Source organism: Oncorhynchus nerka, linkage group LG13 (assembly GCF_034236695.1).
Source record: "Oncorhynchus nerka isolate Pitt River linkage group LG13, Oner_Uvic_2.0, whole genome shotgun sequence".
In the NCBI taxonomy this organism is placed as follows: Eukaryota; Metazoa; Chordata; class Actinopteri; order Salmoniformes; family Salmonidae; genus Oncorhynchus; species Oncorhynchus nerka.
Genome location: NC_088408.1, coordinates 22216802 through 22238743, shown reverse-complemented (window position 1 = coordinate 22238743; position 21942 = coordinate 22216802). Strand labels below are relative to the sequence as shown.

The following is a 21942-nucleotide window of genomic DNA, read 5'->3' as shown; positions in this document are numbered from 1 at the left end:
TCAGGGACTGCTACTGTACACTAGCATAGGCTAAAGCACGATGGTGAAATGCTTCTGACTGTTGAGGAGTCAATTTGCCTGTGTATTAATTGTATCTGGCCCTATTGAATAAACTAGCATATAAATGAGTCATTGAAGCACAACACAGCATAGGAACATTCAGGGACAAGGCAGAACACAGTCACAGAGGAGGAAACATGGGCAATTCACTTTACACTGTCATCTGCAAAGAGATTGCATCCGATTTGTTTTGTCAAGAAAAATGATAGGATATTGAATTTCTCTTAACAATTACTAGTTACGGCAGCACTTTTGTTATCTGCACGTTTGGTAATAAGCTTGCCACTAGCCAATCAGTTTGTCCAAAGGTACCTTCGATTTTTGTTATCTGCACATTTGGCAACGAGCTCACCACTAGCCAATCAGCATGGCCAAAAATACCTTAGTCTTTCATGGCCATCCAATCATCCCCTTAGGCGTTGGTTGGTAAGTCAGTTATAATAGGTCGATTGTAAACAGTTAATTGTGCAACTGGCTGAATTAAAGGTATGTAAGTGACTGGAGGTATCAGACACTCCCAGGATCAATAATGGAACATTGAAGAATATAACAATCAACCTGTGAATAGATTAGTATTTCTGGAGAGCTCAGGTACTATCAGAAGTTCAAGGTCTATATCTTTTAACGAGGTATATGGCTTCTTAGAGCCTTGAGGAAGCGTGTACATGTTGTGGAACAGCCTGGTCTCATAGACTAGACGTAACATAGTAAACGTACACCCGGGTACACTTAAATTAGTATGATATGTTATTTCGGTATGGTTACATAGGACAGAAGGTTACTTAAGGCAAAATCTAAAGTAGGGTAGTTGGTCGGGGTGGATGGGTTGGCATATAACGCGAACGTCTAGCATTTAATTAGGTCATTAGCAACTTTGCAATGGCTTACTACTTTTTAGCTACTTTGCCACTACTTAGCATGTTAGCTAACCCTAACCTTAACCCTTTTACCTAACTCAAAACTCTAACCTTAACCTTAACCCGAACTCTAACCCCTAGCCTAGCTAACATTAGCCACCTACTTAACATTAGCCACAACAAACATAACGTAACATAATGTACGAATTGCAATTCATAACATATCATACAAAATGGATGATGGACCTCCAAAAATGAATATATACCATTCGAAACATAACATATCATAGCATCCCGGATTTACATTTACTATGTTACATCTACCACGTAGAAGAATTGCCCATCTTCCCTTCACATAAAGACAACATATCAGCTCATAACATGTGAATGGAGCCAGACTGGTGCTCAAGGACACCCGGTGTGTATAGGGAGGGAGGGAGGGAGGGAGGGAGGGAGGGAGGGAGGGAGGGAGGGAGGGAGAGATGGAGAGGGAGTGAGAAGGAGAAAGGAAAAGTATTTATTATGGATCCCCATTAGCTGCTACAAAGTCAGCAGCTACTCTTCCTGGGGTCCAGCAAAATTAAGACAGTTCTATACAATTAAAAGCATTACATTTCACAACAGATTTCACAACCCATTAAGTAAAATATAATATAAGAAAGGGGATTAAAAAGGGAGATGAAGAGAGAGAGAATCCGAGGGAAAGAAAGAAGGAAAGAGACATAAATGAGAGAATAGAGACAGACAGAGTAGCACCGTTTGTCTACCTTCATAGGAGCCAGCTGTATGGGCGTGATATAGGAGGGGTCTACCATGGGCTTCGGCCTGTTGGCTGTGTCTGCTAGGAGACTCTGCCATTGCTGGGGCAGGCCAGTGAACTTCTGCTCCCGCGCATCGAAACCCGTGTGGACCCGGTGCTCGAAGTTAGATGGAGCTGAAATCTCCAGCCTCTTTTTCTTCTTCCCAAACATGCTGGAAAACCTGGACAAACCTGGGAACAGACAGTGAGTTATTTTATTAAAAAACAAGTAGGTCCCGACAGACAGACACAGCAGACTTAGTGGTCTAAACTCACTATTTGGGAAACACTGTATTCGATGAATAAGTACATTATGAAGTCGATATACTCTATGTTATTGGGACACAGGCTGCAAGAGATAGTTAAGATATCTCCCACTTCAACACTTATAGCATCCTTAACCTTTACTTTATGTTACTTCATGTTCCTTCTTGCAGTATGTTTCAGTGAGGTAACTAGCTGGAGAAGTGGATGTGGGAGAGAGAATCAATGGTATAGCCTAGGTAGTTTATGCAGTACAATAGAATGTTATCAAGTATCCTCACTGGGAGAGTTTAACACACACACTGCATAAGTGCACACACACACACACACACACACACACACACACACACACACACACACACACACACACACACACACACACACACACTTCACATACTAATTAACATTGAAAATCAAGTCTGAAATTTCAAAGTGGAAATGACAAACTTCCGAAGCCTTTTTGTATCCGTCTTCCTGTCTCTCACCCCTGTAGAAACATTGTCTTCCTGTCTCTCACCCCTGTAGAAACATTGTCTTCCTGTCTCTCTCCCCTGTAGGAACACTGTCTTCCTGTCTCTCTACCCTGTAGGAACATTGTCTTCCTGTCTCTCTCCCCTGTAGGAACACTGTCTTCCTGTCTCTCTACCCTGTAGGAACATTGTCTTTCTGTCTCTATCCCCTGTAGGAACATTGTCTTCCTGTCTCTATCTCCTGTAGGAACATTGTCTTCCTGTCTCTATCCCCTTGTCTTCCTGTCTCTAGGAACATTGTCTTCCTGTCTCTATCCCCTGTAGGAACATTGTCTTCCTGTCTCTATCCCCTGTAGGAACATTGTCTTCCTGTCTCTATCCCCTGTAGGAACATTGTCTTCCTGTCTCTATCCCCTGTAGGAACATTGTCTTCCTGTCTCTATCCCCTGTAGGAACATTGTCTTCCTGTCTCTCTCCACTGTAGAAACATTGTCTTCCTGTCTCTCTCCCCTGTAGGAACATTGTCTTCCTGTCTCTATCCCCTGTAGGAACATTGTCTTCCTGTCTCTATCCCCTGTAGAACATTGTCTTCCTGTCTCTCTCCCCTGTAGGAACATTGTCTTCCTGTCTCTCTCCCTGTAGGAACATTGTCTTCCTGTCTCTATCCCCTGTAGAAACATTGTCTTCCTGTCTCTCTCCCCTGTAGGAACATTGTCTTCCTGTCTCTCTCCCTGTAGGAACATTGTCTTCCTGTCTCTATCCCCTGTAGGAACATTGTCTTCCTGTCTCTATCCCCTGTAGGAACATTGTCTTCCTGTCTCTATCCCCTGTAGGAACATTGTCTTCCTGTCTCTATCCCCTGTAGGAACATTGTCTTCCTGTCTCTATCCCCTGTAGGAACATTGTCTTCCTGTCTCTATCCCCTGTAGGAACATTGTCTTCCTGTCTCTATCCCCTGTAGGAACATTGTCTTCCTGTCTCTATCCCCTGTAGGAACATTGTCTTCCTGTCTCTCTCCCCTGTAGGAACATTGTCTTCCTGTCTCTCTCCCTGTAGGAACATTGTCTTCCTGTCTCTCTCCACTCATTGTCTTCCTGTCTCTCTCTCCACTGTAGAAACATTGTCTTCCTGTCTCTCTCCCCTGTAAAAACATTGTCTTCCTGTCTCTCTCCCCTGTAGAAACATTGTCTTCCTGTCTCTCTCCCCTGTAGAAACATTGTCTTCCTGTCTCTCTCCCTGTAGGAACATTGTCTTCCTGTCTCTCTCCCTGTAGGAACATTGTCTTCCTGTCTCTCTCCCTGTAGAAACATTGTCTTCCTGTCTCTATCCCCTGTAGGAACATTGTCTTCCTGTCTCTCTCCCCTGTAGGAACATTGTCTTCCTGTCTCTATCCCCTGTAGGAACATTGTCTTCCTGTCTCTATCCCCTGTAGGAACATTGTCTTCCTGTCTCTATCCCCTGTAGGAACATTGTCTTCCTGTCTCTATCCCCTGTAGAAACATTGTCTTCCTGTCTCTATCCCCTGTAGGAACATTGTCTTCCTGTCTCTATCCCCTGTAGGAACATTGTCTTCCTGTCTCTATCCCCTGTAGGAACATTGTCTTCCTGTCTCTCTCCCCTGTAGGAACATTGTCTTCCTGTCTCTCTCCCCCTGTAGGAACATTGTCTTCCTGTCTCTATCCCCTGTAGGAACATTGTCTTCCTGTCTCTATCCCCTGTAGGAACATTGTCTTCCTGTCTCTATCCCCTGTAGGAACATTGTCTTCCTGTCTCTATCCCCTGTAGGAACATTGTCTTCCTGTCTCTATCCCCTGTAGGAACATTGTCTTCCTGTCTCTATCCCCTGTAGAAACATTGTCTTCCTGTCTCTATCCCCTGTAGGAACATTGTCTTCCTGTCTCTATCCCCTGTAGGAACATTGTCTTCCTGTCTCTATCCCCTGTAGGAACATTGTCTTCCTGTCTCTCTACCCTGTAGGAACATTGTCTTCCTGTCTCTCTCCCCTGTAGGAGCACTGTCTTCCTGTCTCTCTACCCTGTAGGAACATTGTCTTTCTGTCTCTATCCCCTGTAGGAACATTGTCTTCCTGTCTCTATCCCCTGTAGGAACATTGTCTTCCTGTCTCTATCCCCTGTAGGAACATTGTCTTCCTGTCTCTATCCCCTGTAGGAACATTGTCTTCCTGTCTCTATCCCCTGTAGGAACATTGTCTTCCTGTCTCTATCCCCTGTAGGAACATTGTCTTCCTGTCTCTATCCCCTGTAGGAACATTGTCTTCCTGTCTCTCTCCACTGTAGAAACATTGTCTTCCTGTCTCTCTCCCCTGTAGAAACATTGTCTTCCTGTCTCTATCCCCTGTAGGAACATTGTCTTCCTGTCTCTATCCCCTGTAGGAACATTGTCTTCCTGTCTCTCTCCCCTGTAGGAACATTGTCTTCCTGTCTCTCTCCCCTGTAGGAACATTGTCTTCCTGTCTCTATCCCCTGTAGAAACATTGTCTTCCTGTCTCTCTCCCCTGTAGGAACATTGTCTTCCTGTCTCTCTCCACTGTAGAAACATTGTCTTCCTGTCTCTCTCCCCTGTAGGAACATTGTCTTCCTGTCTCTCTCCCCTGTAGGAACATTGTCTTCCTGTCTCTATCCCCTGTAGGAACATTGTCTTCCTGTCTCTATCCCCTGTAGGAACATTGTCTTCCTGTCTCTCTCCCCTGTAGGAACATTGTCTTCCTGTCTCTCTCCCCCTGTAGGAACATTGTCTTCCTGTCTCTATCCCCTGTAGGAACATTGTCTTCCTGTCTCTATCCCCTGTAGGAACATTGTCTTCCTGTCTCTATCCCCTGTAGGAACATTGTCTTCCTGTCTCTATCCCCTGTAGGAACATTGTCTTCCTGTCTCTATCCCCTGTAGGAACATTGTCTTCCTGTCTCTATCCCTGTAGAAACATTGTCTTCCTGTCTCTATCCCTGTAGGAACATTGTCTTCCTGTCTCTATCCCCTGTAGGAACATTGTCTTCCTGTCTCTATCCCCTGTAGGAACATTGTCTTCCTGTCTCTACCCTGTAGGAACATTGTCTTCCTGTCTCTCTCCCTGTAGGAACACTGTCTTCCTGTCTCTCTACCCTGTAGGAACATTGTCTTTCTGTCTCTATCCCCTGTAGGAACATTGTCTTCCTGTCTCTATCCCCTGTAGGAACATTGTCTTCCTGTCTCTATCCCCTGTAGGAACATTGTCTTCCTGTCTCTATCCCCTGTAGGAACATTGTCTTCCTGTCTCTATCCCTGTAGGAACATTGTCTTCCTGTCTCTATCCCTGTAGGAACATTGTCTTCCTGTCTCTATCCCCTGTAGGAACATTGTCTTCCTGTCTCTCTCCACTGTAGAAACATTGTCTTCCTGTCTCTCTCCCCTGTAGAAACATTGTCTTCCTGTCTCTATCCCCTGTAGGAACATTGTCTTCCTGTCTCTATCCCCTGTAGGAACATTGTCTTCCTGTCTCTATCCCCTGTAGAAACATTGTCTTCCTGTCTCTATCCCCTGTAGGAACATTGTCTTCCTGTCTCTATCCCCTGTAGGAACATTGTCTTCCTGTCTCTATCCCCTGTAGGAACATTGTCTTCCTGTCTCTATCCCCTGTAGGAACATTGTCTTCCTGTCTCTATCCCCTGTAGGAACATTGTCTTCCTGTCTCTATCCCCTGTAGGAACATTGTCTTCCTGTCTCTATCCCCTGTAGGAACATTGTCTTCCTGTCTCTATCCCCTGTAGAAACATTGTCTTCCTGTCTCTATCCCTGTAGGAACATTGTCTTCCTGTCTCTATCCCCTGTAGGAACATTGTCTTCCTGTCTCTATCCCCTGTAGGAACATTGTCTTCCTGTCTCTCTACCCTGTAGGAACATTGTCTTCCTGTCTCTCTCCCCTGTAGGAACACTGTCTTCCTGTCTCTCTACCCTGTAGGAACATTGTCTTTCTGTCTCTATCCCTGTAGGAACATTGTCTTCCTGTCTCTATCCCCTGTAGGAACATTGTCTTCCTGTCTCTATCCCCTGTAGGAACATTGTCTTCCTGTCTCTATCCCTGTAGGAACATTGTCTTCCTGTCTCTATCCCCTGTAGGAACATTGTCTTCCTGTCTCTATCCCTGTAGGAACATTGTCTTCCTGTCTCTATCCCCTGTAGGAACATTGTCTTCCTGTCTCTCTCCACTGTAGAAACATTGTCTTCCTGTCTCTCTCCCCTGTAGAAACATTGTCTTCCTGTCTCTATCCCTGTAGGAACATTGTCTTCCTGTCTCTATCCCTGTAGGAACATTGTCTTCCTGTCTCTCTCCCCTGTAGGAACATTGTCTTCCTGTCTCTCTCCCCTGTAGGAACATTGTCTTCCTGTCTCTATCCCCTGTAGAAACATTGTCTTCCTGTCTCTCTCCCCTGTAGGAACATTGTCTTCCTGTCTCTCTCCACTGTAGAAACATTGTCTTCCTGTCTCTCTCCCCTGTAGGAACATTGTCTTCCTGTCTCTCTCCCCTGTAGGAACATTGTCTTCCTGTCTCTATCCCCTGTAGGAACATTGTCTTCCTGTCTCTCTCCCCCTGTAGGAACATTGTCTTCCTGTCTCTATCCCCTGTAGGAACATTGTCTTCCTGTCTCTTTCCCCTGTAGGAACATTGTCTTCCTGTCTCTATCCCCTGTAGGAACATTGTCTTCCTGTCTCTCTCCCCTGTAGGAACATTGTCTTCCTGTCTCTATCCCCTGTAGGAACATTGTCTTCCTGTCTCTATCCCCTGTAGAAACATTGTCTTCCTGTCTCTCTCCCTGTAGAAACATTGTCTTCCTGTCTCTATCCCCTGTAGGAACATTGTCTTCCTGTCTCTCTCCCCTGTAGGAACATTGTCTTCCTGTCTCTCTCCACTGTAGAAACATTGTCTTCCTGTCTCTCTCCCCTGTAGAAACATTGTCTTCCTGTCTCTCTCCACTGTAAAAACATTGTCTTCCTGTCTCTCTCCCCTGTAGAAACATTGTCTTCCTGTCTCTCTCCACTGTAGAAACATGGTCTTCCTGTCTCTCTCCCCTGTAGGAACATTGTCTTCCTGTCTCTATCCCTTGTAGGAACATTGTCTTCCTGTCTCTCTCCCCTGTAGAAACATTGTCTTCCTGTCTCTATCCCCTGTAGGAACATTGTCTTCCTGTCTCTCTCCCCTGTAGGAACATTGTCTTCCTGTCTCTATCCCCTGTAGGAACATTGTCTTCCTGTCTCTATCCCCTGTAGGAACATTGTCTTCCTGTCTCTATCCCCTGTAGGAACATTGTCTTCCTGTCTCTATCCCCTGTAGAAACATTGTCTTCCTGTCTCTATCCCCTGTAGGAACATTGTCTTCCTGTCTCTATCCCCTGTAGGAACATTGTCTTCCTGTCTCTATCCCCTGTAGGAACATTGTCTTCCTGTCTCTATCCCCTGTAGAAACATTGTCTTCCTGTCTCTATCCCTGTAGGAACATTGTCTTCCTGTCTCTATCCCCTGTAGGAACATTGTCTTCCTGTCTCTATCCCCTGTAGGAACATTGTCTTCCTGTCTCTATCCCCTGTAGGAACATTGTCTTCCTGTCTCTATCCCCTGTGGAACATTGTCGTCCTGTCTCTATCCCCTGTAGGAACATTGTCTTCCTGTCTCTATCCCCTGTAGAAACATTGTCTTCCTGTCTCTATCCCCTGTAGGAACATTGTCTTCCTGTCTCTATCCCCTGTAGGAACATTGTCTTCCTGTCTCTATCCCCTGTAGGAACATTGTCTTCCTGTCTCTCTCCCTGTAGGAACATTGTCTTCCTGTCTCTATCCCCTGTAGAAACATTGTCTTCCTGTCTCTCTCATTGTCTTCCTCTCTCTCCCTGTAGGAACATTGTCTTCCTGTCTCTATCCCCTGTAGGAACATTGTCTTCCTGTCTCTATCCCTGTAGGAACATTGTCTTCCTGTCTCTATCCCCTGTAGGAACATTGTCTTCCTGTCTCTATCCCCTGTAGGAACATTGTCTTCCTGTCTCTCTCCCCTGTAGAAACATTGTCTTCCTGTCTCTCTCCCCTGTAGGAACATTGTCTTCCTGTCTCTCTCCCCTGTAGGAACATTGTCTTCCTGTCTCTATCCCCTGTAGAAACATTGTCTTCCTGTCTCTATCCCCCTGTAGAAACATTGTCTTCCTGTCTCTATCCCCTGTAGGAACATTGTCTTCCTGTCTCTATCCCCTGTAGGAACATTGTCTTCCTGTCTCTATCCCCTGTAGGAACATTGTCTTCCTGTCTCTATCCCATTGTCTTCCTGTCTCTCTCCACTGTAGAAACATTGTCTTCCTGTCTCTCCCCCTTATTGTCTTCCTGTCTCTCCCCTGTAGGAACATTGTCTTCCTGTCTCTATCCCCTGTAGAAACATTGTCTTCCTGTCTCTACATTGTCTTCCTGTCTCTCTCCCTTAGAAACATTGTCTTCCTGTCTCTCTCCCCTGTAGAAACATTGTCTTCCTGTCTCTATCCCCTGTAGGAACATTGTCTTCCTGTCTCTATCCCCTGTAGGAACATTGTCTTCCTGTCTCTATCCCCTGTAGGAACATTGTCTTCCTGTCTCTATCCCCTGTAGGAACATTGTCTTCCTGTCTCTCTCCACTGTAGAAACATTGTCTTCCTGTCTCTCTCCCCTTCGGGACATTGTCTTCCTGTCTCTATCCCCTGTAGGAACATTGTCTTCCTGTCTCTATCCCCTGTAGAAACATTGTCTTCCTGTCTCTCTCCCCTTCGGGACATTGTCTTCCTGTCTCTCTCCCCTGTAGAAACATTGTCTTCCTGTCTCTATCCCCTGTAGAAACATTGTCTTCCTGTCTCTATCCCCTGTAGAAACATTGTCTTCCTGTCTCTATCCCCTGTAGGAACATTGTCTTCCTGTCTCTATCCCCTGTAGGAACATTGTCTTCCTGTCTCTATCCCCTGTAGGAACATTGTCTTCCTGTCTCTATCCCCTGTAGGAACATTGTCTTCCTGTCTCTCTCCACTGTAGAAACATTGTCTTCCTGTCTCTCTCCCCTGTAGAAACATTGTCTTCCTGTCTCTATCCCCTGTAGGAACATTGTCTTCCTGTCTCTATCCCCTGTAGGAACATTGTCTTCCTGTCTCTCTCCCCTGTAGGAACATTGTCTTCCTGTCTCTCTCCCCTGTAGGAACATTGTCTTCCTGTCTCTATCCCCTGTAGAAACATTGTCTTCCTGTCTCTCTCCCCTGTAGGAACATTGTCTTCCTGTCTCTCTCCACTGTAGAAACATTGTCTTCCTGTCTCTCTCCCCTGTAGGAACATTGTCTTCCTGTCTCTCTCCCCTGTAGGAACATTGTCTTCCTGTCTCTATCCCCTGTAGGAACATTGTCTTCCTGTCTCTCTCCCCCTGTAGGAACATTGTCTTCCTGTCTCTATCCCCTGTAGGAACATTGTCTTCCTGTCTCTTTCCCTGTAGGAACATCCCTCTATCCCCTGTAGGAACATTGTCTTCCTGTCTCTCTCCCTGTAGGAACATTGTCTTCCTGTCTCTATCCCCTGTAGGAACATTGTCTTCCTGTCTCTATCCCCTGTAGAAACATTGTCTTCCTGTCTCTATCCCTGTAGAAACATTGTCTTCCTGTCTCTATCCCCTGTAGGAACATTGTCTTCCTGTCTCTCTCCCCTGTAGGAACATTGTCTTCCTGTCTCTCTCCACTGTAGAAACATTGTCTTCCTGTCTCTCTCCCCTGTAGAAACATTGTCTTCCTGTCTCTCTCCACTGTAAAAACATTGTCTTCCTGTCTCTCTCCCCTGTAGAAACATTGTCTTCCTGTCTCTCTCCACTGTAGAAACATGGTCTTCCTGTCTCTCTCCCCTGTAGGAACATTGTCTTCCTGTCTCTATCCCTTGTAGGAACATTGTCTTCCTGTCTCTCTCCCCTGTAGAAACATTGTCTTCCTGTCTCTATCCCCTGTAGGAACATTGTCTTCCTGTCTCTCTCCCCTGTAGGAACATTGTCTTCCTGTCTCTATCCCTGTAGGAACATTGTCTTCCTGTAGGAACATTGTCTTCCTGTCTCTATCCCCTGTAGGAACATTGTCTTCCTGTCTCTATCCCTGTAGAAACATTGTCTTCCTGTCTCTATCCCCTGTAGGAACATTGTCTTCCTGTCTCTATCCCCTGTAGGAACATTGTCTTCCTGTCTCTATCCCCTGTAGGAACATTGTCTTCCTGTCTCTATCCCCTGTAGAAACATTGTCTTCCTGTCTCTATCCCCTGTAGGAACATTGTCTTCCTGTCTCTATCCCCTGTAGGAACATTGTCTTCCTGTCTCTATCCCTGTAGGAACATTGTCTTCCTGTCTCTATCCCCTGTAGGAACATTGTCTTCCTGTCTCTATCCCCCTGTAGGAACATTGTCGTCCTGTCTCTATCCCCTGTAGGAACATTGTCTTCCTGTCTCTATCCCCTTGTCTTCCTGTCTCTATCCCCTGTAGAACATTGTCTTCCTGTCTCTATCCCCTGTAGGAACATTGTCTTCCTGTCTCTATCCCCTGTAGGAACATTGTCTTCCTGTCTCTATCCCTGTAGGAACATTGTCTTCCTGTCTCTCTACCCTGTAGGAACATTGTCTTCCTGTCTCTATCCCCTGTAGAAACATTGTCTTGTCTCTCTCCCCTGTCATTGTCTTCCTGTCTCTCCCTGTAGGAACATTGTCTTCCTGTCTCTATCCCCTGTAGGAACATTGTCTTCCTGTCTCTATCCCCTGTAGGAACATTGTCTTCCTGTCTCTATCCCCCTGTAGGAACATTGTCTTCCTGTCTCTATCCCCTGTAGAAACATTGTCTTCCTGTCTCTCTCCCCTGTAGGAACATTGTCTTCCTGTCTCTCTCCCCTGTAGGAACATTGTCTTCCTGTCTCTCTCCCCTGTAGGAACATTGTCTTCCTGTCTCTATCCCCTGTAGAAACATTGTCTTCCTGTCTCTCTCCCTTTAGGAACATTTGTCTTCCTGTCTCTATCCCCTGTAGGAACATTGTCTTCCTGTCTCTATCCCCTGTAGGAACATTGTCTTCCTGTCTCTATCCCCTGTAGGAACATTGTCTTCCTGTCTCTATCCCCTGTAGGAACATTGTCTTCCTGTCTCTCTCCACTGTAGAAACATTGTCTTCCTGTCTCTCTCCCCTTCGGGACATTGTCTTCCTGTCTCTATCCCCTGTAGGAACATTGTCTTCCTGTCTCTATCCCCTGTAGAAACATTGTCTTCCTGTCTCTCTCCCCTTCGGGACATTGTCTTCCTGTCTCTCTCCCCTGTAGAAACATTGTCTTCCTGTCTCTATCCCCTGTAGAAACATTGTCTTCCTGTCTCTATCCCCTGTAGGAACATTGTCTTCCTGTCTCTATCCCCTGTAGGAACATTGTCTTCCTGTCTCTATCCCCTGTAGGAACATTGTCTTCCTGTCTCTATCCCCTGTAGGAACATTGTCTTCCTGTCTCTCTCCTGTAGAAACATTGTCTTCCTGTCTCTCTCCCCTTCGGGACATTGTCTTCCTGTCTCTATCCCCTGTAGGAACATTGTCTTCCTGTCTCTATCCCCTGTAGAAACATTGTCTTCCTGTCTCTCTCATTGTCTTCCTGTCTCTCTCCCTGTAGAAACATTGTCTTCCTGTCTCTATCCCCTGTAGAAACATTGTCTTCCTGTCTCTATCCCCTGTAGAAACATTGTCTTCCTGTCTCTATCCCCTGTAGAAACATTGTCTTCCTGTCTCTATCCCCTGTAGAACATTGTCTTCCTGTCTCTATCCCCTGTAGGAACATTGTCTTCCTGTCTCTATCCCTGTAGGAACATTGTCTTCCTGTCTCTCCCCTGTAGAAACATTGTCTTCCTGTCTCTATCCCCTGTCGGAACATTGTCTTCCTGTCTCTATCCCCTGTCGGAACATTGTCTTCCTGTCTCTATCCCCTGTCGGAACATTGTCTTCCTGTCTCTCTCCCTGTAGGAACATTGTCTTCCTGTCTCTCTCCCCTGTAGAAACATTGTCTTCCTGTCTCTCTCCCCCTGTACATTGTCTTCCTGTCTCTCTCCCCTGTAGAAACATTGTCTTCCTGTCTCTCTCCCCTTGTAGGACATTGTCTTCCTGTCTCTATCCCTGTAGGAACATTGTCTTCCTGTCTCTATCCCCTGTAGGAACATTGTCTTCCTGTCTCTATCCCCTGTAGGAATATTGTCTTCCTGTCTCTATCCCCTGTAGGAACATTGTCTTCCTGTCTCTATCCCCTGTAGAAACATTGTCTTCCTGTCTCTATCCCCTGTAGGACATTGTCTTCCTGTCTCTATCCCCTGTAGGAACATTGTCTTCCTGTCTCTATCCCCTGTAGAAACATTGTCTTCCTGTCTCTCTCCCCTTCGGGACATTGTCTTCCTGTCTCTCTCCCCTGTAGAAACATTGTCTTCCTGTCTCTATCCCTGTAGAAACATTGTCTTCCTGTCTCTATCCCTGTAGGAACATTGTCTTCCTGTCTCTCTCCCCTGTAGGAACATTGTCTTCCTGTCTCTATCCCCTGTAGAAACATTGTCTTCCTGTCTCTCTCCCTGTAGGAACATTGTCTTCCTGTCTCTCTCCCCTGTGGAACATTGTCTTCCTGTCTCTCTCCCCTGTAGGAACATTGTCTTCCTGTCTCTATCCCCTGTAGAAACATTGTCTTCCTGTCTCTCTCCCTGTAGGAACATTGTCTTCCTGTCTCTATCCCCTGTAGGAACATTGTCTTCCTGTCTCTATCCCCTGTAGGAACATTGTCTTCCTGTCTCTATCCCCTGTAGAAACATTGTCTTCCTGTCTCTCTCCCCTTCGGGACATTGTCTTCCTGTCTCTATCCCCTGTAGAAACATTGTCTTCCTGTCTCTATCCCCTTCGGGACATTGTCTTCCTGTCTCTCTCCCCTGTAGAAACATTGTCTTCCTGTCTCTCTCACCTGTAGGAACATTGTCTTCCTGTCTCTATCCCTTGTAGGAACATTGTCTTCCTGTCTCTATCCCCTGTAGGAACATTGTCTTCCTGTCTCTCTCCCCTGTAGGAACATTGTCTTCCTGTCTCTCTCCCCCTGTAGGAACATTGTCTTCCTGTCTCTATCCCCTGTAGGAACATTGTCTTCCTGTCTCTATCCCCTGTAGGAACATTGTCTTCCTGTCTCTATCCCCTGTCGGAACATTGTCTTCCTGTCTCTCTCCCCTGTAGGAACATTGTCTTCCTGTCTCTATCCCCTTCGGGACATTGTCTTCCTGTCTCTATCCCCTATAGGAACATTGTCTTCCTGTCTCTATCCCCTGTAGGAACATTGTCTTCCTGTCTCTCTCCACTGTAGAAACATTGTCTTCCTGTCTCTCTCCCCTTCGGGACATTGTCTTCCTGTCTCTATCCCCTGTAGGAACATTGTCTTCCTGTCTCTATCCCCTGTAGAAACATTGTCTTCCTGTCTCTCTCCCCTTCGGGACATTGTCTTCCTGTCTCTCTCCCCTGTAGAAACATTGTCTTCCTGTCTCTATCCCCTGTAGAAACATTGTCTTCCTGTCTCTATCCCCTGTAGGAACATTGTCTTCCTGTCTCTCTCCCCCTGTAGGAACATTGTCTTCCTGTCTCTATCCCCTGTAGAAACATTGTCTTCCTGTCTCTCTCCCCTGTAGGAACATTGTCTTCCTGTCTCTCTCCCCTGTAGGAACATTGTCTTCCTGTCTCTCTCCCCTGTAGGAACATTGTCTTCCTGTCTCTATCCCCTGTAGAAACATTGTCTTCCTGTCTCTCTCCCCTGTAGGAACATTGTCTTCCTGTCTCTATCCCCTGTAGGAACATTGTCTTCCTGTCTCTATCCCCTGTAGGAACATTGTCTTCCTGTCTCTATCCCCTGTAGAAACATTGTCTTCCTGTCTCTCTCCCCTTCGGGACATTGTCTTCCTGTCTCTATCCCTTGTAGGAACATTGTCTTCCTGTCTCTATCCCCTGTAGGAACATTGTCTTCCTGTCTCTCTCCCCTGTAGGAACATTGTCTTCCTGTCTCTCTCCCCCTGTAGGAACATTGTCTTCCTGTCTCTATCCCCTGTAGGAACATTGTCTTCCTGTCTCTATCCCCTGTCGGAACATTGTCTTCCTGTCTCTATCCCCTGTAGGAACATTGTCTTCCTGTCTCTATCCCCTGTAGGAACATTGTCTTCCTGTCTCTCTCCCCTGTAGGAACATTGTCTTCCTGTCTCTCTCCCTTGTAGGAACATTGTCTTCCTGTCTCTCTCCCCTGTAGAAACATTGTCTTCCTGTCTCTCTCCCCCTGTAGGAACATTGTCTTCCTGTCTCTCTCCCCTGTAGGAACATTGTCTTCCTGTCTCTATCCCCTTCGGGACATTGTCTTCCTGTCTCTATCCCCTGTAGGAACATTGTCTTCCTGTCTCTATCCCCTGTAGGAACATTGTCTTCCTGTCTCTCTCCCCTGTAGGAACATTGTCTTCCTGTCTCTCTCCCCTGTAGGAACATTGTCTTCCTGTCTCTATCCCCTGTAGGAACATTGTCTTCCTGTCTCTCTCCCCTTCGGGACATTGTCTTCCTGTCTCTATCCCCTGTAGGAACATTGTCTTCCTGTCTCTATCCCCTGTAGAAACATTGTCTTCCTGTCTCTCTCCCCTTCGGGACATTGTCTTCCTGTCTCTCTCCCCTGTAGAAACATTGTCTTCCTGTCTCTATCCCCTGTAGAAACATTGTCTTCCTGTCTCTATCCCCTGTAGAAACATTGTCTTCCTGTCTCTATCCCCTGTAGAAACATTGTCTTCCTGTCTCTATCCCCTGTAGGAACATTGTCTTCCTGTCTCTATCCCCTGTAGAAACATTGTCTTCCTGTCTCTCTCCCCTTCGGGACATTGTCTTCCTGTCTCTCTCCCCTGTAGAAACATTGTCTTCCTGTCTCTATCCCCTTCGGGACATTGTCTTCCTGTCTCTCTCCCCTGTAGAAACATTGTCTTCCTGTCTCTCTCCCCTGTAGGAACATTGTCTTCCTGTCTCTATCCCTTGTAGGAACATTGTCTTCCTGTCTCTATCCCCTGTAGGAACATTGTCTTCCTGTCTCTCTCCCCCTGTAGGAACATTGTCTTCCTGTCTCTATCCCCTGTAGGAACATTGTCTTCCTGTCTCTATCCCCTGTAGGAACATTGTCTTCCTGTCTCTCTCCCCTGTAGAAACATTGTCTTCCTGTCTCTATCCCCTGTAGGAACATTGTCTTCCTGTCTCTATCCCCTGTAGGAACATTGTCTTCCTGTCTCTATCCCCTGTAGGAACATTGTCTTCCTGTCTCTATCCCCTGTAGGAACATTGTCTTCCTGTCTCTCTCCCCTGTAGAAACATTGTCTTCCTGTCTCTATCCCCTGTCGGAACATTGTCTTCCTGTCTCTATCCCCTGTCGGAACATTGTCTTCCTGTCTCTCTCCCCTGTAGAAACATTGTCTTCCTGTCTCTCTCCCCCTGTAGGAACATTGTCTTCCTGTCTCTCTCCCCTGTAGGAACATTGTCTTCCTGTCTCTATCCCCTTCGGGACATTGTCTTCCTGTCTCTATCCCCTGTAGGAACATTGTCTTCCTGTCTCTATCCCCTGTAGGTACATTGTCTTCCTGTCTCTCTCCCCTGTAGAAACATTGTCTTCCTGTCTCTCTCCCCTGTAGGAACATTGTCTTCCTGTCTCTATCCCCTGTAGGAACATTGTCTTCCTGTCTCTATCCCCTGTAGGAACATTGTCTTCCTGTCTCTATCCCCTGTAGGAACATTGTCTTCCTGTCTCTATCCCCTGTAGGAACATTGTCTTCCTGTCTCTCTCCACTGTAGAAACATTGTCTTCCTGTCTCTCTCCCTTCCCCTGGGACATTGTCTTCCTGTCTCTATCCCCTGTAGGAACATTGTCTTCCTGTCTCTATCCCCTGTAGAAACATTGTCTTCCTGTCTCTCTCCCCTTCGGGACATTGTCTTCCTGTCTCTCTCCCCTGTAGAAACATTGTCTTCCTGTCTCTATCCCCTGTAGAAACATTGTCTTCCTGTCTCTATCCCCTGTAGGAACATTGTCTTCCTGTCTCTCTCCCCCTGTAGGAACATTGTCTTCCTGTCTCTATCCCCTGTAGAAACATTGTCTTCCTGTCTCTCTCCCCTGTAGGAACATTGTCTTCCTGTCTCTCTCCCCTGTAGGAACATTGTCTTCCTGTCTCTCTCCCCTGTAGGAACATTGTCTTCCTGTCTCTATCCCCTGTAGAAACATTGTCTTCCTGTCTTTCTCCCCTGTAGGAACATTGTCTTCATGTCTCTATCCCCTGTAGGAACATTGTCTTCCTGTCTCTATCCCCTGTAGGAACATTGTCTTCCTGTCTCTATCCCCTGTAGGAACATTGTCTTCCTGTCTCTATCCCCTGTAGGAACATTGTCTTCCTGTCTCTATCCCCTGTAGAAACATTGTCTTCCTGTCTCTCTCCCCTTCGGGACATTGTCTTCCTGTCTCTCTCCCCTGTAGAAACATTGTCTTCCTGTCTCTATCCCCTTCGGGACATTGTCTTCCTGTCTCTCTCCCCTGTAGAAACATTGTCTTCCTGTCTCTCTCCCCTGTAGGAACATTGTCTTCCTGTCTCTATCCCTTGTAGGAACATTGACTTCCTGTCTCTATCCCCTGTAGGAACATTGTCTTCCTGTCTCTCTCCCCTGTAGGAACATTGTCTTCCTGTCTCTCTCCCCCTGTAGGAACATTGTCTTCCTGTCTCTATCCCCTGTAGGAACATTGTCTTCCTGTCTCTCTCCCCTGTAGGAACATTGTCTTCCTGTCTCTCTCCCCTGTAGGAACATTGTCTTCCTGTCTCTCTCCCCTTTTGAAACATTGTCTTCCTGTCTCTCTCCCCCTGTAGGAACATTGTCTTCCTGTCTCTCTCCCCTGTAGGAACATTGTCTTCCTGTCTCTATCCCCTTCGGGACATTGTCTTCCTGTCTCTATCCCCTGTGGGAACATTGTCTTCCTGTCTCTATCCCCTGTAGGAACATTGTCTTCCTGTCTCTATCCCCTGTAGGAACATTGTCTTCCTGTCTCTCTCCCCTGTAGAAATATTGTCTTCCTGTCTCTATCCCCTGTAGAAACATTGTCTTCCTGTCTCTATCCCCTGTAGGAACATTGTCTTCCTGTCTCTCTCCCCCTGTAGGAACATTGTCTTCCTGTCTCTCTCCCCTGTAGGAACATTGTCTTCCTGTCTCTCTCCCCTGTAGGAACATTGTCTTCCTGTCTCTCTCCCCTGTAGGAACATTGTCTTCCTGTCTCTATCCCCTGTAGAAACATTGTCTTCCTGTCTCTCTCCCCTGTAGGAACATTGTCTTCCTGTCTCTATCCCCTGTAGGAACATTGTCTTCCTGTCTCTCTCCCCTGTAGGAACATTGTCTTCCTGTCTCTATCCCTTGTAGGAACATTGTCTTCCTGTCTCTATCCCCTGTAGGAACATTGTCTTCCTGTCTCTCTCCCCTGTAGGAACATTGTCTTCCTGTCTCTCTCCCCCTGTAGGAACATTGTCTTCCTGTCTCTATCCCCTGTAGGAACATTGTCTTCCTGTCTCTATCCCCTGTAGGAACATTGTCTTCCTGTCTCTATCCCCTGTCGGAACATTGTCTTCCTGTCTCTCTCCCCTGTAGAAACATTGTCTTCCTGTCTCTCTCCCCCTGTAGGAACATTGTCTTCCTGTCTCTCTACCCTGTAGGAACATTGTCTTCCTGTCTCTATCCCCCTGTAGGAACATTGTCTTCCTGTCTCTATCCCCCTGTAGGAACATTGTCTTCCTGTCTCTATCCCCTGTAGGAACATTGTCTTCCTGTCTCTATCCCCTGTAGGAACATTGTCTTCCTGTCTCTATCCCCTTCGGGACATTGTCTTCCTGTCTCTCTCCCCTGTAGAAACATTGTCTTCCTGTCTCTATCCCCTTCGGGACATTGTCTTCCTGTCTCTCTCCCCTGTAGAAACATTGTCTTCCTGTCTCTCTCCCCTGTAGGAACATTGTCTTCCTGTCTCTCTCCCCCTGTAGGAACATTGTCTTCCTGTCTCTCTCCCCTGTAGGAACATTGTCTTCCTGTCTCTATCCCCTTCGGGACATTGTCTTCCTGTCTCTATCCCCTGTAGGAACATTGTCTTCCTGTCTCTATCCCCTGTAGGAACATTGTCTTCCTGTCTCTATCCCCTGTAGGAACATTGTCTTCCTGTCTCTCTCCCCTGTAGAAATATTGTCTTCCTGTCTCTATCCCCTGTAGAAACATTGTCTTCCTGTCTCTATCCCCTGTAGGAACATTGTCTTCCTGTCTCTCTCCCCCTGTAGGAACATTGTCTTCCTGTCTCTATCCCCTGTAGAAACATTGTCTTCCTGTCTCTCTCCCCTGTAGGAACATTGTCTTCCTGTCTCTCTCCCCTGTAGGAACATTGTCTTCCTGTCTCTATCCCCTGTAGAAACATTGTCTTCCTGTCTCTCTCCCCTGTAGGAACATTGTCTTCCTGTCTCTATCCCCTGTAGGAACATTGTCTTCCTGTCTCTCTCCCCTGTAGGAACATTGTCTTCCTGTCTCTATCCCCTGTAGGAACATTGTCTTCCTGTCTCTATCCCCTGTAGAAACATTGTCTTCCTGTCTCTCTCCCCTTCGGGACATTGTCTTCCTGTCTCTCTCCCCTGTAGAAACATTGTCTTCCTGTCTCTATCCCCTTCGGGACATTGTCTTCCTGTCTCTCTCCCCTGTAGAAACATTGTCTTCCTGTCTCTCTCCCCTGTAGGAACATTGTCTTCCTGTCTCTATCCCTTGTAGGAACATTGTCTTCCTGTCTCTATCCCCTGTAGGAACATTGTCTTCCTGTCTCTCTCCCCTGTAGGAACATTGTCTTCCTGTCTCTCTCCCCCTGTAGGAACATTGTCTTCCTGTCTCTATCCCCTGTAGGAACATTGTCTTCCTGTCTCTATCCCCTGTAGGAACATTGTCTTCCTGTCTCTATCCCCTGTAGGAACATTGTCTTCCTGTCTCTATCCCTGTAGGAACATTGTCTTCCTGTCTCTATCCCCTGTAGGAACATTGTCTTCCTTCCTGTAGAAATATTGTCTTCCTGTCTCTATCCCCTGTAGAAACATTGTCTTCCTGTCTCTATCCCCTGTAGGAACATTGTCTTCCTGTCTCTCTCCCCTGTAGAAACATTGTCTTCCTGTCTCTCTCCCCTGTAGGAACATTGTCTTCCTGTCTCTCTCCCCCTGTAGGAACATTGTCTTCCTGTCTCTCTCCCCTGTAGGAACATTGTCTTCCTGTCTCTATCCCCTTCGGGACATTGTCTTCCTGTCTCTATCCCCTGTAGGAACATTGTCTTCCTGTCTCTATCCCCTGTAGGAACATTGTCTTCCTGTCTCTATCCCCTGTAGGAACATTGTCTTCCTGTCTCTCTCCCCTGTAGAAATATTGTCTTCCTGTCTCTATCCCCTGTAGAAACATTGTCTTCCTGTCTCTATCCCCTGTAGGAACATTGTCTTCCTGTCTCTCTCCCCCTGTAGGAACATTGTCTTCCTGTCTCTATCCCCTGTAGAAACATTGTCTTCCTGTCTCTCTCCCCTGTAGGAACATTGTCTTCCTGTCTCTCTCCCCTGTAGGAACATTGTCTTCCTGTCTCTCTCCCCTGTAGGAACATTGTCTTCCTGTCTCTATCCCATGTAGAAACATTGTCTTCCTGTCTCTCTCCCTGTAGGAACATTGTCTTCCTGTCTCTATCCCCTGTAGGAACATTGTCTTCCTGTCTCTCTCCCCTGTAGGAACATTGTCTTCCTGTCTCTATCCCCTGTAGGAACATTGTCTTCCTGTCTCTATCCCCTGTAGAAACATTGTCTTCCTGTCTCTCTCCCCTTCGGGACATTGTCTTCCTGTCTCTCTCCCCTGTAGAAACATTGTCTTCCTGTCTCTCACCCCTGTAGGGACATTGTCTTCCTGTCTCTCTCCCCTGTAGAAACATTGTCTTCCTGTCTCTCTCCCCTGTAGGAACATTGTCTTCCTGTCTCTATCCCTTGTAGGAACATTGTCTTCCTGTCTCTATCCCCTGTAGGAACATTGTCTTCCTGTCTCTCTCCCCCTGTAGGAACATTGTCTTCCTGTCTCTCTCCCCTGTAGGAACATTGTCTTCCTGTCTCTATCCCCTGTAGGAACATTGTCTTCCTGTCTCTATCCCCTGTAGGAACATTGTCTTCCTGTCTCTATCCCCTGTAGGAACATTGTCTTCCTGTCTCTATCCCCTGTAGGAACATTGTCTTCCTGTCTCTATCCCCTGTAGGAACATTGTCTTCCTGTCTCTCTCCCCTGTAGAAACATTGTCTTCCTGTCTCTATCCCCTGTAGAAACATTGTCTTCCTGTCTCTATCCCCTGTAGGAACATTGTCTTCCTGTCTCTCTCCCCTGTAGGAACATTGTCTTCCTGTCTCTCTCTCCCTGTAGGAACATTGTCTTCCTGTCTCTCTCCCCTGTAGGAACATTGTCTTCCTGTCTCTCTCCCCTGTAGGAACATTGTCTTCCTGTCTCTCTCCCCTGTAGGAACATTGTCTTCCTGTCTCTATCCCCTGTAGGAACATTGTCTTCCTGTCTCTCCCCTGTAGGAACATTGTCTTCCTGTCTCTATCCCCTGTAGGAACATTGTCTTCCTGTCTCTCTCCCCTGTAGGAACATTGTCTTCCTGTCTCTATCCCCTGTAGGAACATTGTCTTCCTGTCTCTATCCCCTGTAGGAACATTGTCTTCCTGTCTCTATCCCCTGTAGGAACATTGTCTTCCTGTCTCTCTCCCCTGTAGGAACATTGTCTTCCTGTCTCTATCCCCTGTAGAAACATTGTCTTCCTGTCTCTCTCCCTGTAGGAACATTGTCTTCCTGTCTCTATCCCCTGTAGGAACATTGTCTTCCTGTCTCTATCCCCTGTAGGAACATTGTCTTCCTGTCTCTCTCCCCTGTAGGAACATTGTCTTCCTGTCTCTCTCCCCTGTAGGAACATTGTCTTCCTGTCTCTCTCCCCCCTGTAGGAACATTGTCTTCCTGTCTCTCTCCCCTGTAGGAACATTGTCTTCCTGTCTCTATCCCCTGGAACATTGTCTTCCTGTCTCTATCCCCTGTAGGAACATTGTCTTCCTGTCTCTCTCCCCTGTAGGAACATTGTCTTCCTGTCTCTATCCCCTGTAGGAACATTGTCTTCCTGTCTCTATCCCCTGTAGAAACATTGTCTTCCTGTCTCTATCCCCTGTAGGAACATTGTCTTCCTGTCTTCCTGTCATCTTCCTGTCTCTATCCCCTGTAGGATTGTCCCTCTCTCCCTGTAAACATTGTCTTCCTGTCTCTATCCCCTGTAGAAACATTGTCTTCCTCCTGTCCCTAACATCTTCCTGTCTCTATCCCCTGTAGAAACATTGTCTTCCTGTCTCTATCCCCTGTAGGAACATTGTCTTCCTGTCTC

General features: G+C 46.7%; 1 protein-coding gene across 2 annotated transcripts in view; it reads right to left on the bottom strand.

The window, feature by feature from the left end:
- LOC115123684 (serine/threonine-protein kinase PAK 5-like) overlaps positions 1-21942 on the bottom strand; it is a 156198-nt gene that overhangs the window by 74610 nt on the left and 59646 nt on the right. For both annotated transcript variants that reach the window (XM_065026257.1, XM_065026256.1), the window contains exon 2: positions 1685-1908. In XM_065026257.1, the coding sequence (XP_064882329.1) occupies positions 1685-1888 (204 nt within the window). In that variant the 5' untranslated portion in view covers positions 1889-1908. The remainder of the gene's footprint in view (positions 1-1684; positions 1909-21942) is intronic.